The 12442-nt window shown below is 39.3% G+C and overlaps 1 protein-coding gene across 3 annotated transcripts in view; it reads left to right on the top strand.

Moving 5' to 3' along the window:
* Positions 1-12442, top strand: part of FANCB (FA complementation group B) — a 28816-nt gene that overhangs the window by 3188 nt on the left and 13186 nt on the right. For all 3 annotated transcript variants that reach the window (XM_044937307.1, XM_006067106.3, XM_044937306.1), the window contains exon 2: positions 8206-9270. In XM_044937307.1, coding sequence (XP_044793242.1) covers positions 8338-9270 — 933 coding nt within the window. In that variant the 5' untranslated portion in view covers positions 8206-8337. The remainder of the gene's footprint in view (positions 1-8205; positions 9271-12442) is intronic.

Below are 12442 nucleotides of genomic sequence, written 5' to 3'. Positions count from 1 at the left end.
GTATTGCAGCTTTAGCATCAGTCTTTCCATTGAATGTTCAGGGTTGATCTCCTTTAGGATGGACTGGTTGGATCTCCTTGCTGTCCAAGGGTCTGCTCCAACACCACAATTCGAAAGCATCAGTTCTTTGGCGCTCAGCCTTCTTTATGGTCCAACTCTCATATCCATGCACGACTACTGAAAAAACCATAGCTTTGACTAGATGGACCTTTATCAGCAAAGTAATGTCCCTGCTTTTTAATATGCTGTCTAGGTTTGTCATAGATTTTCTTCCAAAGAGCAAGCGTCTTTTAATTTCATGGCAGCGGTCACCATTCACAGTGATTTTGGAGCTCAAGAAAATAAAATCCGTCACTGCTTTCATTTGTTTTCCCCATCTATTTGCCATGAAGTGATGGGACCAGATGCCATGATCTTAGTTTTCTGAATATTCTGAGTTTTAAGCCGGCTTTTTTGCTCTCCTCTTTCACCTTCATCAAGAGGCTCAATGATACACATCTAATTCATTCCTCTTAGCTATAAGATGATATTCCATCCATATCTATTCATTCCCCTATTGGTGGTCATTGAAGTTTTTGCTTTTTTAAAAAAAAAATAGCACACTGAACATTCCAGAAAAAAGTCTTCATTATTATGTAGGATTATTTCTCTCGGTTAATATCTAGAAATGAAATTTCTAAGTGTATGCATTTCTGTTCGCTGCCAGATTGTCTTCCAAAGTCTCCCTTTAATTAAGTACTTGTAACTATTTCCTAATTTATGACTTCACCTCCAGTGTCACTTCACTCCCCCATCTTCAACACTGTCACCAGGATCTTTATTACTCAGAAGTACAATCCTGTGGTTTCTATTTTTGAAATCTTTCAGTGGTTTAACATTCCTTAGAGAAAGTTAGAAGTCCTTAGTATGGCATCAAGAACCTTTAATCTTTCCTGATTCTCTCAGTGGATCACATTCATTCAAATTTCAGATACACTAAGTGTTGCTGGGAAAGGCAAAGGGGAGATTTGACTCTGGGCAGGCCTCAACAAATGACTTCTAGTTATATAGGTAGAAGAAGTTTTAACAGTGAACCTATTCTGTAGCCAAGTTAATTTACTAGGTAAACAATGTCCTGTATGTTGGAAAAATGATTATCTCTGTGTATTATGCTCATAAGATTATGTTTACTATTATGAGGTGAAGTTTACAGTTGAGTGTCGTAATTCTACCTTTTTCCCAAATGTAGAATTCCAAAGACACTTTCCACTGGTTGCAGTCTATCGATTGGTTTCTTAGAGAATTTTATAGCTTTCATATGTAGATAATATAGTGCTCTTTTAGGATCTTCCTGTACCAGACCTGGTTCTGAAATTTATAATGCCAAATGTATTTATTAGCATTTAACAGAAACATTGTTTATTTGTTGGCAGACTTGGAGAGAAGGATGGATACGGGTGATAATTTGTTGCCTATGTTTAGGTTAGCATGTATCATTTTTCTAATATACTCACACATCTGTTTTCATTTTATGTGTAAAATATACAGTCAACTTTGATGTGTGGTGATACAGAACAGGAAAAGCTCAAATTAACTGCCTAGTATTTTATAAATAATCTGCATCCAAATCTTCCTTCCTGCTGCTTTCTTTCCCCCAGCCTCCTCCAGAGCTGCGACTGGAGGTAAAACTTAACTGGTTTGAGTTACCTGTTTTTTTCTGCAGCCACTGTTGTAAGAGTACTAAGTAAAAAGTCAAATGACTAATAGGCTAGAATACTAAGCCTGGTGTCCTGATTTGATTAATCAAGACTTGTTTATATTGGTTTAAGAACCTCTACGTTGAACCGTAGTTTTACTTGTTTCCAGATTATTTCTATCTTAAAAATGAATATTACCACTTATTCCATAGCTTTAAAGTTTTGTCTTATGAACATAAGCTCAGAACTTTTACCTTTAATGTAGATGTTGCATTAGTATAAAATAAAACATATTCACAGATATGTGAATTCAGTAAGCATTGAGATTATTATAGAAAGTTTGAAGGAAAAAAAGTTATCTTTATAAATTAGTAGTTTAGCTTCTGATTTTTAGCTCTGAAGATGATCCATGTAAAATAACTTATCTTGAAAATATGCATGTTTTTGCAGTAGTACTTAAAAATAAAAAATAGCCTCTCATATAACAGCTGTGTTTTTAAATCTATTTGAATCTAAATCCATGAGAATACGTTTGCTTTTTGCCTAGAGCTCACGCTCAAAGCTTGTAGCAGTGGTTTGCAATTTTTTATCTCTATTATCACTCAACGTCTATCTTTCCAGGTCGTAGTTCAGGGATACAAATCATAGATTTGGGGCTGGTTGGGGTGGGGGTGGGGGAGTACAGCAGTAGGTGCATGCAAAACTTTTGAATTAGGGGCCAGTTACCAGATAAGTTTATGTTTTAGAACAATAACTGAGGTAGCATAAATGAATGGACATATTGGAGGAGAGAGAGACTAGAGTAAGGAAGGCTGATAAAGGGTGTTCACTGCAGCCTAAATGAGGGATGAAAGCCTGAACCATCACAGACACAACTGGGACAGAAAATTGTAAGAAAGAAGTTTCTAAGTTAAGGAACTAAGTGATAGCATTAAAAGAATACAATGTAAGGTGCCTGATTTTCCTAACTCTTCACATTTTGAAGGGGCAACAGTACATACTCTAAAGTTTATTGAAGGGGATGATTCTACTGACCTTTTAGCACTGAGATCCTCCTTACTCCTGCTACACTTGTGGGTAAACCAGAGGATTGTGTTGATGACCTATTAGTTGTGACATTTAATATTAAAATTACAAAATCCTTTTCTGGATGCAAGTTATTTTTGTTTATTTTCAGTATTAGGAAGTCAAGACCTTTTGAAGTGAATAGGTGGTAAAACACAATGAGTTCTTAGATCTTTACCTCCTAATATATAATGTTAAAAAAATATCATTTAGTGCCCAAAAAGCAAATTCTGTTAGAAGTCTCCTAAGAGGTCTGAGATGTCTGTGGGAAATTTGAAATCAAGAAGTTATTAGTCATACATTTTCATGTAATGTAACTAATTTCATGTAAAACATAGTTTCACAAGTAAAAGCTATGCCTTTGGTTTCACTACCTATCTGCTTTACTGATAAAGCTGAAGCTGCTCTGAGATACCTGTTTTCCCAGATCTTTGCATGAGTTGCCTAACAAGCCAGGAAGTCATTTGGCTTTTGCTAGTTTGTATTATCCAGTATCTCCAGTTGCTTCAGTAATTCTTCTAGAAATTCTCAAAAACAATATCATAAATTTGATTTGAAAAGAAATGTGTAACAGATTACTCCCAAATTTAGCAATGTAAAACAACAAACATTCATTATCTTAAAATTTCTGAGGACCAGGTTTTTGGGAACAGTTTAGGGGTGGTTCTGGGTCAGGAAGGCTTGACTGGAGCTGGGAGATGTGATCCCAGGAAGGCTCACTCACATGGCTCTTGGCAAAAGGCCCCAGTCCCTTGCTGGCTGTTGGCAGGAAGCCACAGTTCTTTGCTGTGTGTGCATCTCCACAGGGCAGCCCAAGTGTCTTAATGATATGGCAGGTGATTTTCCCTAGTGCAAATAATCCAAGGAAGAGGTCACTGAGGAAGCCACCATGCTCTGTGACCCACTCTTCTTCTGTATTCTGTGCCTGGAAATGAGTCATGATGACCAGGCCTCACTCAAGGAGAGGAGATTTAAGTGCCACTTCTTAATGACAGGAGTTTCAAAGAAATTTGTGAGGGTCTTTAAAACCACAAGTGATGTATTTTCAGAAGTTTGACAATAAGGTGCAGCGTCTCCAATTTGAATGATCTAATATGCTTTTAAGTAGAGTTGCCTGTAAATCAAGTCTTTTTAATAAAATGCAGGCTACATTAAGTTAAATTAATAGATTATGCTTCAGTGATACTTTTTTTCTAATTGGATTGTTGGTAGATTTTTATAATAAAAGAACAAAACCTAAGCCTTTGGAGTTTGCTTCTCATTCAAAAGAGGAAAACTATATTACTTACTTGTACATGACCTCGTTTTCATTTATTTCTAAAATACTTGATTTTCCTGGTGTAAATAATCCACGAATAAGAGAAAAGAGAGTATGAGTTAGAGTTATTTAAAGTGACAAGAGACCTTTCAGCATTCACAAATCATTAAGTATACAGTTGCTCTGATGTTTCTAAGATTAGGTACTGTATGAACCAGAGCTAGCCATGATGATGAGAATGATAGTAGCTAACCTTTTCTAGCACTTTCTATGGGCCAGGTTCTATTTCAAGTGAGTTCTATTCGTTAATTCTAGTACCTTGTAGGTTTGGTGCTGTTACTGCACCCTCTTACATAGATGTGGATGTGAGGTGGCATAAAGAGACTAAATAACTTGCTCTAAATCATACATCTAAGGAAAAGCAGGCCCACCATTCAGAGGGTGCTCTGATGGTTCTTAGCATATGCTAAGCATTTGGTAACTGTTACAGGAGTGACTCCTGGGGCCAAACTATGGTGGAGGTAATGAAGATAATGGCCACCTCCTTCCAAAGGTCCCATACATGCACTGCTACACTCAGTGCCCCCGACCCTGCAACAGGCCACTGCTGACCCACGCCTCTGCTGGAGACTCCTGGACACTCACGGGCAAGTCTGGGTCAGTCTCTTGTGGGGTCTCTGCTCCTTTGTCCTGGGTCCTGGTGCACACAAGGTTCTGTTTATGCCCTCCAAGAGTCTGTTCCCCAGTCCTTTGTAAGTTCTGGCAGCTCTATGGTGGGGTTAATGGCAACCTCCTCCAAGAGGGCTTATGCCACACCCAGGGCTCCTGCACCCAGAGCCCCTGCCCATGTGGTAGTCCACTGCTGACCCGTACCCCTGCAGGAGACACTCAAACACAGTTCTAGCTCAGTCTCTGTGGGGTCTCTGGGTCCTGGTGCACACAAAGTTTGTTTGAGCCCTCTGAGCGTTTCTGGTGGGTATGGGGTTTAATTCTAAACACGATTTTGCCCCCCCTACCATCTTGCTGGGGCTTCTCCTTTGTTCTTGGGCCTGGGGTATCTCCTCACAGTTGCTTGAGCACCGCACAGCTGCTACTCCATCTGGTCCTATCACTTCATGGCAAATAGATGGCCAAACAGTGGAAATAGCAGCAGACTTTATTTTTTGGGGCTCCAAAATCACTGCAGATGGTGACTGCAGCCATGAAATTAAAAGACAGTTGCTCCTTGGAAGAAAAGCTATGACCGACCTAGACAGCATATTAAATAGCAGAGACATTACTTTGCCAACAAAGGTCCATCTAGTCAAAGCTATGGTTTTTCTGGTAGTCATGTATAGATGTGAGAGTTGGACTATAAAGAAAGCTGAGTACTGAAGAATTGATGCTTTCGAACTGTGGTGTTGGAGAAGACTCTTGAGAGTTCCTTGGACTGCAAGGAGATCCAACCAGTCCATCCTAAAGGAAATCAGTCCTGGGTGTTCATTGGAAGGACTGATGCTGAAGCTGAAACTCCAATACTTCAGCCACCTGATGGGAAGAGCTGACTCATTGGAAAAGACCTTGATCCTGGGAAAGATTGAGGGCAGGAGGAGAAGGGGACGACAGAGGATGAGATGGTTGGATGGCATCACTGACTCAGTGGACCTGAGTTTGAGTGGACTCCAGGAGTTGGTAGTGGACAGGGAGGCCTGGCATGCTGCGGTCCATGGGATCACAAAGAGTTGGACACGACTGAGCGACTGAACTGGACTGACTGGAGTGATTCAGCATACATAGCCAGTGAAGGAAGAGACTTCACCATCTTTTTCTTACATGTTTTCTCACATGGGTTCAATGGAGGGGGTGTTCTTTGTTCTTTATTCTGCCTTACTAATTATAATTATCTCAAGTTGCCTTTCTTATACCCAGTCTTCAGAGCAAGGGAATACATGCCAGGACAATGTAGTGGTTAGAAATATAGGGTCAGGAGCCAGAGGGCCCCTCTTCTAAATCTAATGCCATTGCTGATTAGCTTTGTAACTTTGGGAAATTTTCTGACCTTCATTAAAATACAGTTTTCTCATTTAAGAAGCAGGGCATCTAAAGCCAGTGCTCTGGGACAACCCAGAGGGATAGGGTGGGGAGGGAAGTGCGAGGGGGGTTCAGGATGGGGGGAACACATGTATACCTGTGGCCGATACATGTTGATGTAAGGCAGGAACCATCACAATATTGTAAAGTAATTATCCTCCAATTAAAATAAATTAAAAAAATTAAAAGATGGGATATTAAGAATACTTTAAAAGAATATTTGTGAGTATTAAATAATGCATGTATTGTACCTGGCATATAATAAGCATGAACAATTTATGGCTATTTTTTAATTCTTGTGTTCATTACAATATCTAATCCTCTGTTTTTTTCTACTTTGAATAAGAGTAGTGACTTCCTTAGGATGTAAAACTGCATTGCTTTTGCAAAATAAGATTTAAATTTTATTTCTATTACTCCTATGAAGATTTTTTTTTAAAGTCATGTTACAGCATTTCCTGGTTTCCACCACTCCCCCCGCCCCTGTCCCCCACCTCACCGGGCTTTCATTTTGGCTATCAAGTCTGTAGAAACTCCTTTCTCAGGGAGGCAGAAACCCAAGGGCCTGGGCTATGGAAGCAATCTGATATGAATCCTTGACTGACTGAGATGTCATTGTAGAGGGTTTAAGACGTAGAGGGAGAAACCAGGTTAGGACTGTATGTTTGAGAGACAGAGGTAGAACCGTTAAGAAATTCTCTGAGCCGGAAAGTTTGTGGTTCTTTATAATGGAGCACATGTACCTTTTAATAGATGCTGTTAACATTCACTTATCTTCTGTGATGTGCTTGTTTGCCTTCTTTGCAAACTGTGTTTTTTAAGGGCTCTACAGAAATGATATTTGGGATACAGACTTTAGTCAGACATGACTGAGCGACTTCACTTTCACTTTTCACTTTCAAGCATTGGAGAAGGAAATGGCAACCCACTCCAGTATTCTTGCCCGGAGAATCCCAGGGACGGGGGAGCCTGTTGGGCTGCCATCTATGGGGTCGCACAGAGTCGGACACGACTGAAGCGACTTAGCAGCAGCAGTAGCAGATGCAAGAATGAATATAAATTGCAGGACACATTGGGCTTCCCCCGTGGCTCAGCCGGTAAAGAATCCCCCTGTAATGCAAGAGACACGGGTTTGATCTCTGGGCGGGGAAGGTCCCTGGGAGGAGTGCATGGCAACCCACTCCAGTATTCCTGCTTGGAGAATCCCATGGACAGAGGAGCCTGGTGGGCTATAGTCCCTAGGGTTGCAAAGAGTCAGACAGGACTGAAGCAACTGAGCACATAGTCAATTAACAATGCGGTTTCAGCTGAACAATTGAGGGACTCAGCTCCGCATACACATGTATCCGCTTCATTCTTTCTGGGGCTATTAGTTGTTCTCCACTCTTCTCAAGTAACATATTGGACACCTTCCAACCTGGGAGACTCATCTTTCAGTGGCAAATCTTTTTGCCTTTTATACAGTTCATGGTGTTCTCATGGTAAGTATACTAGGGTGGTTTGCTATTCCCTCCTCCAGTGGATCATGTTTTGCCAGAACTCTCAAAACTCTGGTCTGACCTGTCGGTTTTGGGTGGCCCTGCATGACATGGCTCATAGCTTCATTGAATTATGTAAGCCCCGTTGCCACAACAAGGCAGTGATCCATGAAGGGGATACATGTATCCATTCTCCCCTAAGCCCCGCTCCCATCCAGGCTGCCACTAACACTCAGCGGAGTTCCCTGTGCTATACAGTCGTTTCTTGCTGGTTATCCATTTTAAATATAGCAGTGTCTACATATGTATCCCAAACCCCCCAACTATCCCTTCTCCCCATCCTTTCCCTGCCCCGCAACCATAAGTTCATTCTCTAAGTCTGTGAGTTTGTTTCTGTTTCATAAATAAGTTCGTTTGTGTAATTTCTTTTTTGATTCCACATATAAGGGATGTCATATGATATTTCTCCTTTTCCGTCTGACTTCACTTAGAGCGACAGTCTCTAGGTCCATCCATGTTGCTGCAAATCGTGTTATTGAGATATAGTGTTTGATAAATGTGACATTGTTAAGATAGCATAAAAAGCTAAAAAATGTGAATAATGTTTATAGTTACCTGTGTAATAGTTCTCTAACAAAAACATGTGTTTTCTTTTCAGCTCTGCCTACTCAGTGGCAGTTTCCCTCATTTCATTTTTAGGTTTAAAAGCATCAACTGGAATTGACTTACTTTCAAAAACTGGACCAACACAAATTGGACTTGATACTGTAGATTCACTAGCAAACAAGCAATGTCATCTACTGAACAAGAAAGGTTCTGCTGTTATAATGGAGAAGTCCTTATTTTTCATTTGTCTGAAGGAAATTTTGTAGATGAAGGGCCTAAAAAAACACCTGTGTTACAAGTCAGAAGAATGGTATTTGGCAGAGGACCAGAGGGATTTGTTCAGAAATCCATTGGATTCTTTAGCATAAAAGAAGAATACTCTCATTTAAAAATTATGTGTTGCGACTGTGTTTCAGATTTCAGAACTGGAATCAATCTGCCTTATGTTATGATACAGTGCATTAAAGAAGAGAACATTTTCAAATATTTTCTACTGTTTCTTCATGGTACCAATAAATTTGAAAAGTGTTTGAGTTTTAGACTAGGCTATGAGATGAAGGACAGTATAAGGGTCCTTAATGGCCCTTTAGTTTTATGGAAACATGGTCAGACATTCTTTTATATCTCTTCTCAAACTGGCAAAGTTGTCACTGTGCCCATGAACTTTTCCTCTGTTGAGTGGGCAGGGGAGATTGAAAATCTAGGTATGGTTTTGTTAGGACCAAAGAGATGTTATTTATCTGTAGAAGGATGCACTCCAAAGCCTTCAAAATCAGATTATGCAACTTGGAATACCCACTTTTGTGCATACTCTCTTGAAAGGGCAGAAATAATAAGTGATACATACATTATCCCTCCTGCTTATACCAGCATGATAACGTTTGTGCATGTCTGTTCAACTGAGATTGTCAATGACCAGTTAAGAATGTCTCTGATTGCCTTTACTCAAAAAAATCAGCTGATTTCATTCCTAAATGGGACTCCTACGAGTGTGTGCCAGCTTCCATTTGGAGATCCTTGTGCAGTTCAACTTGTGGATTCAGGTGAAGAAGAACTCCTTTTCATCATATCCTTTAAGTCCAGTGATGCTTGTGCTGTTTGGGAAAAGAGCTTTCAGGTATGGTACTTATAATCATTCAGTTGGCGTCGTCTTAGACCTACTAAGCATCCCTACGCTTCATAGGATTCATCCTAGAGTCTTATTGTCCAAATTGATTTTTAGTCCTGTACTTAAAAGGAAATCATGTATATTACAGCATTCCTTTTTCTTAAAATGATTATCTGAATGTTATTTAGTAAGTTTTGCCTTGCCATTTTGAGTCATAAAACCCTCGAGTTTTTGGAAATACATGAATACATAACTACAATTATTATCTATTTGTCTTTTACCATAACTGTTTCTAATTTTTATTAATGCGATAATAATTGGATTTGTTTTTTTACTTAGAACAAGACCATAAGCCTTTCTGGGAAACTCAAATCAGTTGTTGAACTTTGAAAAAGTTGGTAGTTGTCATTTTAAAGTTGAAATCTAGAGGAGTTCCTTGAAACCTGTCATCGTCCCTTTAGAGACAAATGATGGTTCTCCAGAGAAAAGCAACATGTTAATTTTTCTAGAAATTGTTGCTTAGAGAATTGCATTATGTTACATTTTGAAACTCAGAGTTGTCCTCTGAAAAACCATTCACATTTTATCTATATGTAGTCATATGTCTTTTAATGTAAGGTTTGAAATTGCTTTAAAATACTCACTGGTATTGAACGTTCGATAACAAGTAAAAAGGTGTAGAAAATGAAAAGGAAATTGGAGGACTGGAATTATGTATCTCCAATAATATCTCTCTGACCCTGATGTTTTGTTAACATTGCATCCCCCTGGCATAAGGTGTTTATCAGCATATTCAGTTATGTGTGCTGAAGTGTTAATAGTTTGGGATCTTCCAAAGCAGTTTTTAGTACTTTTTACAGCTTTTTAAGTTCTTGTGCTACTTTGGAAAACAAAAAGCAGATACTGCCTTACTTGGTGTGCCCTGTCCATTTCATTAGAAGCTCAGTTAAAATGTCTCTCATTGGATTATCACCTTGATATGAAATATTGATAAATGTTTCAGAAAGCTTGAAAGGCTTTTTTTTTTTAAGTTGAATGTGTATACGTGTGTTTGTGTGTGTGGAAATAGGTTGAAATTATGTTTTATGAGACTTTTCCTTGTAGATTACCTTGATGCTAGTAGGAATTATGTGACCATGTGCAACCTCTGCAACACACAGAGGACTTAAATTCTCAAAAGGAAAATAATTTGAAAACTGTCCTGTTTTTATTTTGAGAGCAATCTTTAAAAGTGCATCACACTTTTATTTCAAGGTTTTGTGGGAAGGTAGCATTTTCTGTTTGAAGAAGTAGTGTGGGGAAAAGCATCTGTTAATAGTAAAGCCTATACTCCTTATTGGGGTCAGAGTAGTGGGAAGAACACTGTTAACCTTGGGTTTCAATCCCAGATGAACACCATACTAGTGTTACCTTAAGGGATGTATTTACATTTTGTGAACTCATTTTCTGTCTGTATGAATTTGCGATCATCCTGCCTCGGAGAGGGGAGAATTCAATAAAATGACATTGTAAAGTGACTTGGACAGCACCTGGTGCTCAAGACAAGCCCAGAAAGTGGCAGCTACTATCATGTTGGACGAGGGCTAGGGCTGTCATCAGTAATGGTGCTCACCTAAGGTTCCCTCTTCACCTGGCTAAGGAGTAGTAACTTCCTGTCTCATTCGTTCAGTGAAATAGTCCTCTCTTACTTGAAATGGATTCCCTGCTCAGACACCATAGAGCTCTGCCACCGACACATTACCCAAGGCAAAAGACTGTATCACTGTTTGTACATGGGCCTGTAACTGGTGGGCTCCCTGCTTTGAAATCATATCCTAGGGTTCTTTTTCTACACTAGACCACCAGCCTTTCCACAGGGTATTTACCTCCATCTCTACTGACAATCGCTATGCTACCTCTTCAGGGATTCCGTACTTCTAAGCTATTCTCAAGTGCCCAGTACTGAATGCTCGGGAGCTACATCCTGATACCTACAAGTTAAGCGCTTCTAGATTGTCTCTGATACCTTGCCACTCTGGGAGTTTCACAGCTCCTGTCCCCTCATGGTGTTTGTTTATACACACCTACTTAAAAAGAAAACTTGATGTAGCTTATGGTAAAATACTTGATTACTTTAGCAACAAGAATAAAGGTTGAGAATCCACAGATAAAAGGGAGAATAACCATGTCAGAAAACCTGAGTTAAGGGAAGTAATTGCATTTGAGCAATTACACTTCGTTTAGCAGTTAAGAGAAATATAAAGTAAATACAGGAGGTTTTGTAATTGAATGGAACATACTATTAAGGGGAAAAATATTTTTCTCATTGCCTAGTGAAAGGAATTTCCTGTTTGTGGTATCAAGAGGTTTTAAATAGTAAAATGAATACATTATTGAGTAATAAAATGGTGCCTTTGATGGTTTTGCCCCCAAATGGGAGAAAACATCAGATGCAGTCTTCCTTTGCGTTGGCTATGGATTTCATCCATCCATCCTTTTGCTACTTCATTACAAACAGGAATTAAGGCAACTTACAAAGATAGGTGAACTACAAATAAGCGTAAATTAGAATAAATAATGAAAATCAAGGTTACTGTGTTCTGAGATCAATGCTTCATAAAGGCCCTAGTCCTCAATCCAGTAATAGGGCTTGAAAGAGAGAGCTGAGTGTGGAGAAAAACATGATTAGCTTTTCTCCTAGGCTTTTTCTTTTGAGTAGAAATTATCTCTGCAAGTTGTGACAAGTATCTTTGTAGCAGGCATTTCAAAATTGAGATCATTGTCAAGTATGTGTGAAACAGATAGTGGTGTGTTGTCAGGTAGAAAGAGGCCAGTATGTTTAGAGGCGTGCTGTCTGATATGGTCAGTAGTCACTGGCTCCAGGTGGTGAGCCAGCATTTGCAGTGTGGCTGGTCAGATTTAGGATGTGTTGTCCATGTCAAATACACAGCAGATTTCAAAGGCTTAGTAGAAAGTGGGAGTAAAATATTAATAATTTTTCTTGATTCTGTTGAATTGAAGTGATAATATTTTAGCTAGACTAAAATGCCTTTCAAAGGTAAAATCACCTTTTTACTGCTACTAGAGAATTTTCTTTTATTGGCTACTGGAAAATTGAAAGTCATGCATGTGCCCTGCCTTTGTGGTTCACCTATATCTCTTTTGGACAGCCCTCTTCTAGCGCTAGAGATTGCAGGTGTGT

This window comes from Bubalus bubalis, chromosome X, assembly GCF_019923935.1.
Source record: "Bubalus bubalis isolate 160015118507 breed Murrah chromosome X, NDDB_SH_1, whole genome shotgun sequence".
NCBI lineage: Eukaryota > Metazoa > Chordata > Mammalia > Artiodactyla > Bovidae > Bubalus > Bubalus bubalis.
Note: the sequence above shows the minus strand (reverse complement) of the source record. Positions and strands in the feature narration are given on the sequence as shown.